The sequence below is a fragment of the Danio rerio genome, chromosome 7 (assembly GCF_049306965.1).
Source record: "Danio rerio strain Tuebingen ecotype United States chromosome 7, GRCz12tu, whole genome shotgun sequence".
In the NCBI taxonomy this organism is placed as follows: Eukaryota; Metazoa; Chordata; class Actinopteri; order Cypriniformes; family Danionidae; genus Danio; species Danio rerio.
This window is the reverse complement of record NC_133182.1, coordinates 9,091,957-9,109,863: the sequence shown is the minus strand read 5'-3', so window position 1 is coordinate 9,109,863 and position 17,907 is coordinate 9,091,957. Positions and strand designations below refer to the sequence as shown.

The 17,907-nt window shown below is 38.1% G+C and overlaps 1 protein-coding gene across 14 annotated transcripts in view; it reads right to left on the bottom strand.

The window, feature by feature from the left end:
- Positions 1 to 584: 584 nt before the first annotated feature.
- The window catches only part of pcsk6 (proprotein convertase subtilisin/kexin type 6), a 174,036-nt gene continuing 156,713 nt past the window's right edge, over positions 585 to 17,907 (bottom strand). Inside the window, exons 19-23 of one of the 14 annotated variants that reach the window (XR_012383108.1) lie at positions 16,161 to 16,290; positions 5,871 to 5,983; positions 3,886 to 4,584; positions 1,961 to 2,296; positions 585 to 1,871 (exon numbers count right to left, since the gene is read on the bottom strand). Coding sequence is in view for 3 of the 14 variants with exons in the window: in XM_073908047.1 (XP_073764148.1) it covers positions 4,484 to 4,584; positions 5,871 to 5,983; positions 16,161 to 16,290 (344 nt within the window). In the remaining 11 variants the exon portion in view is untranslated. Of the gene's footprint in view, positions 4,585 to 5,870; positions 5,984 to 16,160; positions 16,291 to 17,907 lie in introns of all 14 variants that reach the window. The other 13 variants (XR_012383102.1, XR_012383101.1, XR_012383103.1 and 10 more) reach the window with 13 other exon arrangements.

The window sequence follows — 17,907 nt, the reverse complement described above, 5'->3', positions numbered from 1 at the left end:
GTGTGGGCATGTGGGCATAGTTTGATGTCTTTACCTAAAACTTTAAACATTTATTTTATTCAAAATAAAATGGAGAATAAAATATAATTTAAAGCACTCGTTTGGCGCTGAAGCCATGATCTGTCTGCGTTAATGTAAAAGGTATCGTTGCATAACCTTCATTGACAAAATCAGTAAACTGTGCATATTATTATTACTATAAAAAGTATATTACTGCCAAAGTAATACCAACTAACTGAATAAATAGCCTAAATGAAAGAAAAAAGAGGGACCAAAATCAGTCATGAGGTCCAGTGCCCCCCTATGGGATTAAAATGCCCCCTCAGTTATGACATCCTGATGGTCATCCTTATCTTTATGTACACACATATATATGTGTGTGTGTGTGTGTGTGTGTGTGTGTGTGTGTGTGTGTGTGTGTGTTCAGACAGTTGACCGAGATTCACTGCAAACAGATTCACTCCATCTAAATATTTACACGCTGTGATATCAGAACATGCAGAACCACTGGAGAAGCTAAACAAACGAGTGCTCATTAATGGACCACCAGCACACGAGAAAAGAGAAACGCAGACACCCTTCAGTCTTCATTGAGGAAAGCTTTATATTTCAGAGCACTGATGGACTTCTTTCCACCTTCAAATATTTAAAATACATTAGATACATCGTTTCAAATGTACAGTGTCATTATTCTGGATCATCTGTGTGATTTAAAAGGGACAGTTCACCCCCCAAAATAAAAAGTTCCTCATCATTTACTCAGTGGTTTTATACTTTTATGAATTTCTTTCTTCTGTTGAACACAAAACAAGATATTGTGAAGAATGTTGGGGGGAAAGCAGCCATTGACATGTATAATAGGAAGAGAAAACACTGTGGAAGTCAGTGGCTGTTTTTCAGCATTCTTCAGCATATCTAGTGTTCAAAAGTTGAAAGAAACTGAAATAGGTGAGTAATGATGACAGAATTTTCATTTTGGTCGAACTGTCTCTTTAATGTCTTAAAGGGATAGTAAGTAAAAAAAAAAGGTTTGCTATTAATTTGCTCACTCTCAGGTCATCCAAGATGCATAAGAGCTCTTTCAACAGTAGAACAAAGGAGAGTTTTAGCTTAAATTGTGGTCATTGGTGATACTCAAGTCAATGGCAACCAGCACTTTGAGAGTTAAAAACACATACAGGCAAAACAAAGGTAAAACTCCTGCTGACAAACTGAGGTCTAATGAAAGGGAAATGATCAATCTACGCAAGAAAAAGAACATTGTTTACAACATGACTGGCATAAATGCACCCAGGAACATTAGTTGAGGCAATAATATTGCAATAAAATGTGATTTCTTTCATAGACTGATTGTTTTTTTTTTGTTGTTGTTGTAAAAGACCTTGATTTATTATAAAGAGCAACAGGTATTAATTTTATTTTGCATATATGTGTTATTTTGGGTAAGTACCAGAAACAGCTGACTGTTTTTTATTTTTTTTGGAAAATTTTATTTTCTGAGCTGTGGCAAAAAAACACTCCGAAATCAATTCTGCATTTACATTTTTCAACAGCAGATGGCGCTCCAGACTATTTTTTTAACAGCAGATGGCACTCTAATCTAGTTTTAACCAGCAGAAGGCGCTCTAAGCTAGTTTTTAACTGCAGCAGACGCCCTTCTAATCTACTTTTTACCAGCAGATGGCGCTCTAAGCTACTTTTTAACTGTAGCAGACAGCACTCTAATCTAGTTTTTACCAACAGAAGGCAATCTAAGCTAGTTTTTAACAGCAGATGTCGCTCTAAGTTAGTTTTTAACAGCAGACGACACTTTAGGCTAGTTTTTAACAGCAGATGTCGCTCTAAGCTAGTTTTTAACAGCAGATGTCGCTCTAAGTTAGTTTTTAACAGCAGACAGCACTCTAGGCTAGTTTTTAACAGCAGACGTTGCTCTAAGTTAGTTTTTAACAGCAGATGTAGCTTTAAGTTAGTTTTTAACAGCAGATGTCGCTCTAAGTTAGTTTTTAACTGCAGACGTTGCTCTAAGTTAGTTTTTAACAGCAGACGTTGCTCTAAGTTAGTTTTTAACAGCAGATGTAGCTTTAAGTTAGTTTTTAACAGCAGATGTCGCTCTAAGTTAGTTTTTAACAGCAGACGTTGCTCTAAGTTAGTTTTTAACAGCAGACGTTGCTCTAAGTTAGTTTTTAACAGCAGATGTAGCTTTAAGCTAGTTTTTAACAGCAATCGACACTTTAGGCTAGTTTTTAACAGCAGACGTCGCTCTAAGTTAGTTTTTAACAGCAAATGGCACTCTAGGCTAGTTTTTAACAGCAGATGGTGCTCTAAGCTAATTTTTAACTGCAGCAGATGGCACTTTAATCTAGTTTTTACCAGCAGATGGCACTCTAAGGTAGATTTTAACGGCAGATGGTGCTCAAGGCTAGTTTTTAACAGCAAACGTCACTTTAGTCTAGTTTTTACCAGCAGATGGCGCTCTAAACTTGATTTTAACAGCAGATGGTGCTCTAGGCTAGTTTTTAACAGCACATGACGCTCTAAGCTAGTTTTTAACAGCAGATGGCGCTCTTAGCTAGTACTTACCAGCAGATGGTGCTCTAAGCTAGTACATACCAGCAGATGGTACTCTAAGCTAGTATTTAACAGCAGATGGCGCTGTAAGCTAGTATTTAACAGCAGATGGCGCTGTAAGCTAGTATTTAACAGCAGATGGCGCTGTAAGCTAGTATTTAACAGCAGATGGTGCTCTAAGTTAGTTTTAAACAGCAGATGGCGCTGTATGCTTTACAAACAGCCGTATTCTGCTTCCTTCCAATTCCTAGCACATAACACATGTGAATAAATTAATCGTTATTGGAACAAAAACGTGCGTTAGGTTTAAGCGAACTACAGTGTTTATAGTGAGCTGTGTTTACAATAATCTCATGACATAAAAGCTCATTTATATGATTAGACCAATGCAATCACTTTTCCATTTGTGTGTATAGTTAAAAAAAAACTAGCCTAGAGCATTATCTGCTGTTACAAACAGGCTGAACATGCCATTTGATGTTAAAAACTAGCCTAGAGCACCATCTGCTGTTAAAAAACTAGCCTAGCATGCCATTTGATGTCAAAAACTAGCCTAGAGCATCATTTGATGTTAGACTAGCCTCGCTATCTGTTGTTAAACACTTGCCTAAAGCATTGTCTACAGTTAAAAACTACCCTCGAGTGTTGTCTGCTGTTAAAAACTAGCCTAAAGTGCCGTCTGCTGTTAAAAACTAGCCTAGCACCCCATTTGATGTCAAAAACTAGCCTAGAGCATCATTCAATGTTAGACTAGCCTTGCTATCTGTTGTTAAAAACTACCCTAGAGCGTTGTCTGCTGTTAAAAACTAGCCTAGCATGTCATTTGATATCAAAAACTAGCCTAGAGTGCCGTCTGCTGTTAAAAACTAGCCTAGAGCATTGTCTGCTAAAAAAAAAAAATTGCCTAGAGTGCCATCTGCTGTTAGAAACTAGCCTAAAGCACGGTTGTTAAAAAATAGCCTAGGGTGCGATCTGTTGTTAAAAACTAGCCTGGAGAGTCGTTTGCTGCTAAAAAACAGCCTAGGGCACCATTTGCCGTTTAAAACTAGCCTAGAGCACCATCTGAGCCTAGAGTGCAGTTTGCTGTTTAAAACTAGACTAGAGCATCGTCTGTTGTTAAAAACTAGCCTAGAGCACTGTCTGCTGTTAAAAAAACTAGCCTAGAGTGCCATCTGCTGTTTACAACAGCCTAAACAGCTGTTCACTGTAAAAAAAAATAGCCTAGAGCGATGTCTATGATTTAAAAACTAGCCTAGAGCACCATCTATTGTTAAAAAACTAGCCTAGAGTGCCATCTGTATTGAAAACTAGTCTAGCAATTTGCAGTTAAAAACTAGCCTAGTCATCTGCTATATGAAAAACTAGCCTAGTGCGCAAAAAGAAAATAGTGTAGATGTATATAGAGAAAATAGTGATGCATTTGGACCATCTCAGAATATATTACTCTACTTATTTTTTACCACAGCTCTATTATTTTTGTATAAATAACCAAGGACCTTTGTTAATGGGCTTCTGAAGAATAAAAGTGGATGGTGTCAGAGCAAATCAACAGCAACATCCCTTCAACATCGCAGCTTTACCCTAAACATTATCGGTCATCCACCAATGTGATCACTCTCTCTATCTCTCTGGGAAAATCGCATGATCATTCTCTCATATACAGTTACATAATAATTCAGAGCGATGTCTTTGAATAAAAAAGAAGCAATTTATACACGTACTGCATGTTTAAAAAACAGACGATCTTAAAAATATATCTTGTTTAACTCAGACAGCACCCCGGACAGGGTTTCTTTTTTTCAGGAAATGAGGAGTATTACTTCTGTCATTAATAATCACAGTTTAACTAGTTGGAAATGTACATTAGATCATACAGGTGAAGGAGGAGCGGGCGGTCCAGTGGACGGTGCTGTGGTCATCCGGCGGTCATCAGACACGTCCGGCAGCAGAACTGACGAAAGAGCTTCTTCTCACATAACCGGTTGGACTTGACCATCTCACAGAAAACTTCATCTGCTGTCAGAGAAAGAAATGTGAGGTTTAGAGCACTAGGTAGTGAACACTTCACTCAATGTTGACTGTTTAGATTTAGCATATTGAAACACAGTATGGTTTGCATTTGCAGAGAGAACCATGCCATTAGACACTCATTTGAGGCTCAGAAGTTTATGAAAATCATACAAAATGACAAAGATACAGACTGTGAACTTAAAGGGATAGTTCACCCAAGAATGAAAATCTTTTTAGCAGAGAGTCCGTCAGGTTTTTGATTGTGGCCTATCGAACATTGGTCCACTCCTCTTTAATAGCTGTGTGTAGTTGCTGGATATTGGCTGAAACTGGAACACACTGTTGTATACATCAATCCAGAGCATCCCAAATATTGCTCAATAGATGACATGTCTGGTAAGTATGCTGGCCATGCAAAAGCTATGATGTTTTCATAGTGTCATCTGCTGTTAAAACTAGCCTAGAGCGCTATCTGCTGTAAAAATAGCTCAGAGCAACTGGTGGTTTCTCAACTGGTGGTTTGGGTCGCGGGAACATTTTCAGTGGGTCGCGGAGTGTGTGATCAAAAAACAACAAAAGTTTAATATTTAACTTATTTTGCTTATATCGGACTTTTATTTTGAAATGCGCGTGCGACAACTGTACCATTGGTATATGCCGAAGCTTGCTAATGGGACTTTTAATTTGCCAGTAACCTGGGACAAGCACTTTCGGCGAACGAGTTTGTGAAGTGTCATCGGTTCACTATTCCTCCACTGCACACCAAGTGCAAACACAGATTCACGGACACTGGAGCATTTTGAAGCTGCGTCGATTAGTCCATCCATCATCAGCGGATAGCTCATGTGTCAACTCAGACAGATCAGCTGATAGACGCGGCTTTGAAATCATCCGGTGTCCACATACTTGTGTAGGCACTTAGTGAAGAGTGGAAAGCTATTGACCTTCACAGCCAATCACAGTAATTTCTGTTGAGCACGTGAACACAATGGCCAATCAGTGGTTTTTAAGAACATACTAAAATGTTAGCGGGTAATGGACGGTTTTATATTTTCAGTACTGAAGTCGATACTTTTGACAACCCTACATATGGTCTGTTTTAAGGATTTCATTGCTATTTTTCTAGACCCCTGCTGTTTATGGAGGATGAGAAAGCTCTCAGATTTCCTCCAAAATGTCTTAATTTGTGTTTCCTAAGTCTTTGGAACGACATTAGGGTGAGTAATTAATAACAAAACTTCCATTTTTTAGGTGAGCTAACACTTTTCGTGAATCTATCTGAAGGAACGTACCATTATTACAGGTGGCGTTGACGATGCACGTGCGACTCACGAGGCTGTATCCGTCTTTACACTGCGTACAGCTTGTCCCGGGACCCTGACAGCTCAAACAGTTTTCCTCACACCTGAAGACAACACACACACACACACACACCTCACATGAGCCGCTGCTGCTTTTGATGCCTGAAAACATTAGAGTTGATGAAACGAAACTGACAGACTTCCTGAAAACACAAGGGAAGCCAGATGAGCAGAACATGAGCATCATTGCATGAATATGCATGAAGCGGATGATCAGGTGTGAAGCATCAATGCCAGTGAGTGACAGCCATCAACTGAGCCAATGCTTGATTCATAAATGGGTATTTAATCAGAAAAAAAGGTATTTGGAGCTTTAAATCCTTGTTTTAAACCACTGATTTGAGTATATATATATATAAAAAAAGATATGTTATTTCACAACATGATCAAATTTTATATTTAATCTTAAGAGTTTTGGTCCTTATTGACTTCCCTAGAAACTGATTTGTCAACTTGGTCAAGCTGTGGTGTTTACATAATTAATTTTCACATTTTGCCCTAATAGCCTTCCATTGATCTCACATTTTAAACCACTGTTTTGAGTAAACAAGGACATCTTATGTCATAAAATGATTAAATTTCTTGTTTAATTTGAAGTTTTTTTTGGCCCTCATTGACTTCCATACCAATTAACTTGTTGACTAGGTCAAGCTCTGGTGTATACATAATTAATTTTGTCATTTTGCCTTAATAGCCTTCAATTGATCTCAGATTTTAAACTACTGATTCGACTAAACAAGGATATCTTATGCCATAACATGTTTAAAGTTCATATTAAATTAGAATTTTTTGGCCCTAATTGACTTCCATACTAACCAAGTTGTTGACTTGGTTAAGCTATGGTGTTTAGATTATTATTTTTCACATTTTTCCTTAATAGCCTTCCACTGATTGCAGGTTTCTAACCACTTATTTAAGTAAACAATGACATCTGATGCGATAACGTAAATAAATTTCATGTTTAGTTTGAATTTTTTGGCCCTAATTGATTTCCATAGAAACTTACTTGTCAGCTCGGTCAAGCTGTGGTGTTTACATAATTCATTTTCACATTTTGCTCTAATAGCCTTCAATTGATCTTGTTATGAACCAATGACTTCAGTAAGCAAGAATATTTTATGTCATAATATGATCAAATTTAACATTTAATTTTAAGATTTTTGGCCTTAATTGACTTCCACGCTAACTTGGTAACCAAGCTGTGGTGTTTATATTATTACTTTTCACATTTTTCCCTAATAGCCTTCCACCGATCTCACACTTTGAATCAATGATTTAAGTAAACAAGGGCATTTTATGACAAAACATGAATACATTTCATGTTTATTTTGAAGTTTTTTGGCCATTATTGACTTCCATACTAACTGACTTGTTGACTTGGTCAAGCTGTGGTGTATACATAATTAATTTTCACATTTTGGCCTAATAGCCTTCCATTGATCGCAGGTTTTGAATTTCTGATTTGAGTAAACAAGGATATGGTATGCGATAACATGATCAAATTTCATGTTTAGTTTTGAAAGTTTTGACCCTGTTTGACTTCCATAGAAACTGATTTGTCAACTTGATCAAGCTGTGGTGTTTACAATATTAATTATCCCTTTTTCCCTGATAGCCTTCCATTGATTTCACATTTTGAACCGCTGAGTTGAGTAAACAAGGGCATCTTATGCCAAAACATGAAAAAAAATTTCATGTTTAATTAGAAGTTTTTTTGGCCCCAATTGACTTCCATACTAGCTTACTTGTCGACTTGGTCAAGCTGTGGTTTTTACTTAATTAATTTTGACATTTTTCCCTAATAGTCTTTCACTGATTGCAGGTTTTGAACCACTGATTTGAGTAAACATGGACATTTTACACCATAACATGATTAAAATTCATATTAAATTGAATTTTTTTGGCCCTAGTTGACTTCCATACTAACTGACTTGTCAACTTGGTAAAGCTGTAGTATTTACATAATTAATTTTTACAGTTTGCCCTAATAGCCTTCTGTTTATCTCACATTTTAAATGACTGATCTAAGTAAACAAGGGCATTTAATTTTAAGATTTTTGGCCCGAATTGACCTCCATACTAACTGACTTGTCAACTTGGTCAAGCTGTGGTGTTTACCTAATTCATTTTCACATTTTTTTCCTAATAAGCCTTTCACTGATTGCAGGTTTTGAACAAATGATTTGAGTAAAAAATGATATTTTGCGCAGTAAGATGATTATATTTTATATTAAATTCAATATTTTGGCCCTAGTTGACTTCCATGCTAACTTACTTGTCAACTTGGTCAAGCTGTGATGCGTATATATTATTAATTTTTACATTTTTCCCTATTAGCCTTCCATGTCAAATTTGAAACACTGAATTGCGTAAACAAGGATATGTTATGACATAACAATCAAATTTCACGTTTATTTTAAGATTTTTGGCCCTAATTGACATCCATACAAACTGACTTGTTGACTTGGTCAAGCTCTGGTGTTGACATAATTCATTTTAACACGTTGCTCTAATAGCCTTCAATTGATCTCATGTTTTGAATTACTGATTTGAGTAAACAAGGGAATCTTATGCCATAACATGTTTAATTTTAAGATTTTTGGCCCTAATTGACCTCCATACTAACTGACTTGTCGACTTGGTCAAGCTGTGGTGTTTACTTAATTATTTTTCACATGCTCTGCTATGCTAGTTGTTGACATTTACTAAAACAGATAAGAATAATTGGTGCTGGGCCACAATTAACTCAATTACAACTTTTTTGGGAGTAATTAATTAAAATTGTGCTTATGCTACAAATGAACTGTGTGGTTTTTAACGAACAAAAAAGCACCACTGTTTGATAAAATAACATTTAATAAAGAAGCTTGATATGTTAGCTGCATTTAAGGGATTAGGCTATCAATAAACATTAGCAGTTGTTTTGTGAAAGCAGTTTTTATGCATATTTAAGCCGAGTTTTCACTGCATTTTTCCAGCTTTTGGCTTTTCGAGCGCTTCAAAACAGCGGTTCATTCTGTTCATTGTATTTTCTGTATTGCTTATTTAGAGCAAGCTCTCACTGTAGCTGAATGCAGACGATGACATGAGCATAACTGTACTATAACAGCGATACTGTGCTTTTGTAGGTTTATTTTTATGGGGCTGAACAGAGTTTAGAGCTTGTTAATTCAGCCGAGCCCAATAAACATCTCTGTATCTGCTGCTTCGGGTCATTAATTCTGGAGTTAAAAGAGATCACGTATCCTGATGTGGCTCTGACAGCCCAAAGCGTTCACTGTGAATGAGAATTAATGCTTGTTAAGTTCACGTCTTATTCGCGCTGCAATTGAGAGTCAAACGACACTCTGATAATGCTGCTGCAACAACTTATTCCTATGCCATTGTTAACCCTAAAGGTGACTCTTCTAAAGCATAGAAATATCATAAGGAGTTATTTAGCAGATATTTAGGAAACATGCTAAGTGGACATGTTTGTTTATCTGAAAAACAACGCTAAAGTCAGTTATTCTCCTTTGGAAATGTGTGTTCCATGTCTGTCTTTGTTTTGGTCTCTGTAATCAGCTCACTGCCAGCTTACTCAATTATATTTCAGCACAATGAGTTGTCTAGACAGAAAATACAGAGTATATAATTTCAGTTATGAAGGTTTACTCAGTGTATGTGGGTCTGGCCGAAATTGTGACCTCCAAATTTCGACCAATTAGCGTCTCATCTCACATTACCTTTAAGAGTCAGTTGTGTCACGCCATGGCCCATTTGCTATTTACATGGTGGACTTTGTAAGTGGAAAAACCGAACGCTTTACTAGTGAGAAAACAGAGCATCTGCAGCGCGAGGATAAAGAATGAGCCTCCTCCATTCAGCCCCTTTACTTTACTCTTTACTTTGCTCCTTTACTTTCGTGGATCAGAAAACGATGTTGTGCTCACTCCACTGAAGACATCCATTAGTCTACATAATTAATTTCGTTTGTTAAGCGCAAAGATTTGTTTCAAAACTAATTCTAAATTCATTTTTTAATTTCCAGCAAACGAATAAATGAACATTAATAGCGAAGTGTGAAGTTCTATCCAAACACACATCTTATATCTGTATATAATGTTCATAGCAGGGGCGTCGCTAGACCCCATTTATTGGGGTAAAAATCACCAGTGGTCCAGTAAATGCTTTGAGATTTGTGATTTACTATATATACTTCATATGGAATTAAGAGTCGTAATACCAAAATAAAGACGTTATTCTCAACATCAACCGAACCAACGCTGGTGAAAGCAATGTAGTTTAATTAAAAAGCAAACTGAGCAAGTGTGCAGAAAAAAACATAGCCGTGCAGCTCACGCACCACTCCTGCTTGACACTTATGACGTGCTGCTCTGCTCCCGGTTGCAAACATGCACGCTGGAAAAAAAAAATTGCTGCGCTGCTTAAGCGCCGCTCAGGCGTTGTGAAACCGGTGTAACAGTCTTCTTATGGAGTTAAATTTGTTTCTTTATTATTCAATCAAAAATATTTAGTTTTAAAGAAAATTAAGTACGTAGCAATTAAAAAATAATAAATTCATTTTGAACAAATCTTCAATATGATTCGGGAACTACGAGTCCTCTCAGGGAGTGATTCGTTCATCCGCGTGTGCGCACATTTGTGCAGGTGATATCGTTCATTTCAAATATAATCACATTGGCAGAAGCCAATCATATGCGTTTTGAGGCGGAAAACGAATTGATCCACTCATCTCTCGAGTCCTCTATCGGGTCTGAGTCACTCGTTCCTCACGGGCCAATCATATGCGTTTAGAGCCGGAAAAAGAATTGATCCGCTCCCCTCTCGAGTCCTCTATCGGGTCTGAGTCATTCGTTCATCACGGGCCAATCATACGCGTTTAGAGCCAGAAAACGAATTGATCCACTCATCTCTCGAGTTCTCTATTGGGTCTGAGTCACTCGTTCATCACGGGCCAATCATACGCGTTTAGAGCCGGAAAAAGAATTGAACTGTTCATCTCTCGACTCCTCGGGTTTGAGTCATTCTGTCACGTAAACAACGAACGATCATGGCTCCTATCGGCTTAGACTGTGCATTGGTTAAGATTAAATGTGAATGTCAGTGTAACGTGAATGAACCCCTGACATTTGAAGACATGAAGAGGTGAGTTGAGCAAAGAGACAACAAAACCTTCATAGACAAAAGAGCAGGTAAACATTGAAGTATTATTTTCTCCTTCTTATAGTTTTCTATTTATGACTTATTTATTGTGTGATCAACCTTTTGGGTTAGTTGTAGATGTGTTTGGAAGCAATTCGTAACATTTTAATAATATTTTGGCAAATTGAACCAAATGAACGAAATGACTCGAAAAAAGATTCGTTCATCTTGATGAACGAGACTCAAAGATCCGAGTCAGTAAAATGATCCGCACTTCTGATCACTAGTGTTGTGTGATTGTGTAAGTGTTTCTTTGTGATCGTTCTTGAAAAATCCAATAAAATATGATTATAAATTTTTTTTAAAACTAACACTGCGTGGAACCCAGCATTTTTTACAATGTGTGCACGTGTGTATAAGTATTTGTATTCACTCCTCTTTCTCTGATAGTAAAAGCATACGTAAGGTAATTTCAAACACAATCTTTTATAAGGACCTGCGAATTGAAAGTGTATATTTTCTCATTATAAAACACACGGATGGAGCACAAGGTCACCCCATAAGAGTAGTAGCTGTAAAGCTGTCCTTGGCGCTCAGTATATGACCTCTGGCCACTTATTCAGTATTTACTATATGTCTTTTGTCATTTGCTGCTGTATGAGCACACAGTGGCCGTGTTCCAGCGTGGATCGCTTCGCTCAGGGCCACAATTTACCTCTGTTTTACGGCTGTCTGATCTATTTGCCTTCAGTGATCCTGAGAAAGGAGCTGCAATCGCCATCCGTGACCTTCATAAAAGCCTCTATTTGCTTTAGACAGCGTTCATAAAGCAAAAGACTGTTGATTTATAAATTGTGGAGTGCCGAGGCGGCTCTCCTCTCTGCCAGCCTTATGCTGCACATTACAGGCATCTAAAACGCTGTGATGGAGTTGTAAATCTAATACATGAAAGATCTGCGCTGCACCTTCCTCTGCGGGACTGCCTTTATCTGCAGAGCCTATTGCCTAGTGATCATTATGGAGAGAAAAAAGGAGCAAGTGTAAACTAAAAAACAACTTTTTACACTATTATGTGGTGAATTTTAAAGTTATTCACACTTTAAACCACTTTTACTATGGTTGCCACACTAGAAAACACTGTTTAGAGCTTTTATTTATTGTTTATCCAAATTCTATTTTGTTTTGATGTGATTTTTGGCTGTTGTATCTGTGTTTTATCTCATTCAGCATAGGGATATGGAAATGTAATGTGATCAAAACCTGCCTGGAACTATATTAGGTGAGTGTTTATATGAAAATAAGAGCACACGGTAGGGTCTTTCACCAGTAAATGATTCACAAACTCAAAGGAGCAGTTCATAGTGAGTCTCCGGTCAACTATTCACTGACTAACAAGATTCAGTCTCCAGTCAACGATTCATAGAGTCAAAAGATCTAATCAGAGCAAATTACCAGTCAATGACTCACTGACTCTAAAGATCCAGTCCCAGTCAACGATTCATAGAGTCAAAAGATCTAATCAGAGCAAATTACCAGTCAATGAATCACTGATTCTAAAAATCCAGTCCCAGTCAACGATTCACTGACTTAAAAGATTGTGTCCAGTCAACTATTCACAGACTCAAAAAGATCCAGTTTCCAGCTAACAATTCATTGACTCGAAAGATCCAGTCTTTTATTGACTCATTGAAATATCCGGTCTCCACTTAACAATTAATTAACTCAAAAGCTCCAGTCCGAGTCAATGATTCACTAACTCAAAAGATCCAGTCAAAGTGAATCTTCATTTAATTATTCACTGACTCAAAAGATCCTTTGTCCAGTCAATGATTCACTGACTCAAAAGATCCAGTCAAAGCAAATCTTTATTTGTTGATTCACTGACTCAAAATATCCATTGTCCAGTCAATGATTCACTGACTCAAATGATCCAGTCAGTGCGAGCCTCCAGTCAATGATTCACTGACTTAAAAGATTGTGTCCAGTCAACTATTCACAGACTCAAAAGATCCAGTTTCCAGCCAACGATTCATTGACTCGAAAGATCCAGTCTTTCATTGACTAAGTGAAATATCCGGTCTCCACTTAACAATTAATTATCGCAAAAGATCCAGTCCCAGTCAATGATTCACTAACTCAAAAGATCCAGTCAAAGCGAATCTTAATTTAATGATGCACTGACTCAAAAGATCCATTGTCCAGTCAATAATTCACAGGCTCAAAAGTTCCAATCAAAGGGAATCTTCATTTAATGATGCACTGACTCAAAATATCCACTGTCCAGTCAATGATTCACTGACTTAAATGATCCAGTCAGAGTAAGTCTCCAGTCAAATATTCAGACTCAAAAGATCCAGTTTCCAGCCAACAATTCATTGACTCGAAAGATTCAGTCAGAGCCAATCTACAGTCAATGACTCAAATGATCCAGTTAGAGCAAGTATTTAGTCAACAATTCACTGACTCAAAAGATCCAATCAAAGTGAGACTCCAGTTGAAAATTCACAGATTCAGAAGATCCGGTTTCCAGTCAATGATTCAACGACTCAAAAGATCCAGTCTCCAGGCAACAACTGATTAACTCAGCAAATCCAGTCAGAGCGAGTCTCTTGTCGACGGATTCACTGACTCAAAAGATTCAGTCTCCAGTCAACGATCTTTTACTTAAAAGATCTATTCAGAGCCAGTTTCAAGTCAACGATTCATTGACTCAAAAGATCCAGTCAGAGCAAATCTCCAGTCAATGATTCGCTCACTCAAAAGATCCAGTTGATCAGCCTTCAGCCAGTGAGAGCAAGTATTTAGTCAATGATTCACTTACGAAAAAGATCAAGTCTCTAGTCAACAACTGATTGACTTAAAAGATCCAGTCAGACTGAGTCTCGTTGATGGATTCACTAACTTAAAAGATTCAAACTCCAGTTAATGATTAACCGACTTAAAAGATCCAGTCGGAGCAAATCTATAGTCAATGACTCACTGACTCAAAAGATCCTGTCAGAGTCAGTCTACAAAATTCCAGTCTCTAGTCAGTGATGCACTGACTTAAAAGATCCAGTGTCCAGTCGACAATTCACTATTTCAAAAGATTACTCAATGATTTGATGACTTAAAATATCCAGTCGATCAGCTTTCAACCAGTCAGAGCAGGTATTTATTCAATGATTCACTGACTCAAAAGATCCAACAACTGATTGACTCAAAAGATCAGTCAGAGCGAGTCTTTTGTTGATGGATTCACTGAATCAAAAGATCCAGTCTCCAGTTAATGACTCAAAAGATCCAGTAAGAGCGAGTATTTAGTCAATGATTCACTGACTCAAATCATCCAGTCAAAGAAAATCTTCATTTAATTATTCACTGACTCAAAAGATCCTTTGTCCAGTCAATGATTCACTGACTCAAAAGATCCAGTCAAAGCAAATCTTTATTTGTTGATTCACTGACTCAAAATATCCATTGTCCAGTCAATGATTCAGTGACTCAAATGATCCAGTCAGTGCGAGCCTCCAGTCAATGATTCACTGACTTAAAAGATTGTGTCCAGTCAACTATTCACAGACTCAAAAGATCCAGTTTCCAGCCAACGATTCATTGACTCGAAAGATCCAGTCTTTCATCGACTTAGTGAAATATCTGGTCTCCACTTAACAATTAATTATCGCAAAAGATCCAGTCCCAGTCAATGATTCACTAACTCAAAAGATCCAGTCAAAGCTAATCTTAATTTAATGATGCACTGACTTGAACAATCCAGTGTACAGCTGACAATTCACTATTTCAAAAGATTAGTCAATGATTTGATGACTCAAAATATCCAGTCGATCAGCTTTCAACCAGTCAGAGCAGGTATTTAGTCAATGATTCACTGACTCAAAAGATCCAGTCTTCAGTCAACAACTGATTGACTCAAAAGATCAGTCAGAGCGAGTCTTTTGTTGATGGATTCACTGAATCAAAAGATCCAGTCTCCAGTTAATGACTCAAAAGATCCAGTAAGAGCGAGTATTTAGTCAATGATTCACTGACTCAAATCATCCAGTCAAAGAAAATCTAGTCAATGACTCAAAAGGTCCAGTCAGAGTAAATCTCCAGTCATGGACTCAAATGATCTTGTCCGAGTCAGTGTACAAAATTCTAGTCTCTAGTCAATGATTCACTGACATAAAAGATCGAGTGTCCAGTTGAAAATTTACTAATTCAAAAGATCCAGTCTCCACTTAATGACTCAAAAGATTCAGTAAGAGCAAATATTTAGTCAATCATTCACTGACTCAAATCATCCAGTCACAGACTTAAAAGATCCTGTCAGAGTGAGTCTACAAAAAATTTCAGTCATTAGTTAATGATTCACTGATTAAAAAGATCCATTGTCCAGTCAACAATTCACTAATACAAAAGATTCACTACCAGTCAATGATTCACCGACTCAAAAGATCCACTCTACAGTCAATAACTGATCAACTCAAAAGATCCAGACAGAGCGAGTGTCTTGTCGATGGATTCACTGACTCAAAAGATCCAGTCTCCAGTCTACGATTCATTGACTCAAAAGATCCAGTCTCCAGTCTACGATTCATTGACTCAAAAGATCCAGTCTCCAGTCTACGATTCATTGACTCAAAGATCCAGTCTCCAGTCTACGATTCATTGACTCAAAAGATCCAGTCTCCAGTCTACGATTCATTGACTCAAAAGATCCAGTCTCCAGTCTACGATTCATTGACTCAAAAGTTCCAGTCTCCAGTCTACGATTCATTGACTCAAAAGATCCAGTCTCCAGTCTATGATTCATTGACTCAAAAGATCCAGTCAGAGCAAACCTCTAGTCAATGATTTACTGACTCAAAAGTTTCAGAGGGAGTCCTTAATCAACAACTCAACATAATACTTGTACACCCAAACACCCCAGCACATAAAAAACAAACAAGCACATCTGTACTTTACACTATAGTAATATTTGTTTATGGTATCTACACGTTTAACTCAAGTGCTTTGTGTCCACCAATGAGTATGAGAGAATGAAGATGAATATGAGACAGTGCGAATGCAGTGGGGGAGTAACTGAAGACTCACTTGCGGCACATCCTCTGTGTGAATCCTGCAGCTTCTCCACTGTAGTATCCGGGAGCACAGGAACGAACACATCTCCACTCCTGCTGCAAGAAGCCCTGCGCACACTGAATACACTCCTCCTGCCCCGGCCCTGTCAACACACACACACACACACACACCACACCATGAGCTCAGCGCTGGTGGTCTGCATTCAGCTTTCTGCTATTTACACTCATTGGATTCTCCGCTTGAGACTGTTTAGGACATTAACAATGCAATGTTACCATTAATCAGCAAGACTATAATGACCTTATACAATGTAGGGGTTCAGATGAAGATGATGGATGAACCTCCTCTCCTACAGTGCATCTGGAAAGTATTCATATAGTGCTTCACTTTTTCCACATTTTTTTTGTTACAGCCTTATTAAATTCATTTATTTCCTCAACAATCTACACACAATACCCACAATATTGTCATAATGACAATGTGGATTTTATTTTTGAAATGGTTGCAAATTTATTAAAAATAAAAAACCTAAAAAAATAAATAAATAAAAAAAATCACATGTACATCAGTATTCAAAGCCTTTGGCGTGAAGCTCTAAATTGAGCTCAGGTACATTGGACATGATTTAAAAAGGCATACACCTCTCTATATAAGCTCCCATGGTTGACAGTGGATGTCAAAGCACAAACCAAGCATGAAGACAAAGGAATTGTCTGTAGACCTCAGAGACAGGATTGCCTCCAGGCACAAGGCTGGGGAAGGTTACAGAAACATTTCTGCTGCTCTGAAAGTTCCAGTGAGCACAGCGGTCTCCATTATCTGTAAGTGGAAAATGTTTGTAACCATCAGGACTCTTCCTAGAGCTGGCCGGCCATCTAGCTGAGTGATCGGGGGAGAAGGGTCTTAGTCAGGAAGGTGATCAACAACCCGATGGTCACTTTGTCTGAGCTCCAGTCCTCTTCTGTGGAGAGAGGAGAACCTTACAGAAAGACAACCATCTGTGCAGCAATCAGGCCTGTATGGTAGAGTGACCTGTATGGCCAGACGGAAGACACTCCCCGGCTGGAGTTTGCCTAAAGGCATCTGAAGGACTCTCAGACCATAAGAAACTAAATTCTCTGCTCTGATGAAACTAAAATTAAACTCTTTGGAGTGAATGCCAGGCGTTACGTTTGGAGAAAACCAGGAACTGCTCATCACCAGGCTAATACCATCCTTACAGTGAAGCATGGTGGTGGCAGCATCATGCTGTGGGGATGTTTTTCAGCAGCAGGGACTGGAAGACTAGTCAGGATAGAGGGAAAGATGAATGCAGCAATGTACAGAGACATCCTGAACGAAAACCTGCTTCAGAGTGCTCTTGACATCAGGTGTCGGACCAGAGCCCAGACCTAAATCCTATTGAACATCTCTGGAGAGATCTGAAAATGGCTGTACACCGTGGCTTCCCATCCAACCTGATAGAGCTTGAGACGTACTGCAAAGAGGAATGGGCAAAAATTCCCAATGACAGGTGTGCCAAGCTTGTGGCATCATATTCTAAAAGACTTGAGGCTGTAATTGCTGTCAAAGGTGCATCAACAAAGTATTGAGCAAAGGCGAGAGGGGAGTCTGAGCTCTGGTAGGTCTCGAGAACTCCCCTGGATTAGTTCTTTGAGACTATTATTGATTGTTGGACATTGCCAGGGCGTGGTGTTCTGCTAACTGAACGGCATATGTTAGAAGCCTAGACTAATTGCTCATATATTGTGCCAATTTG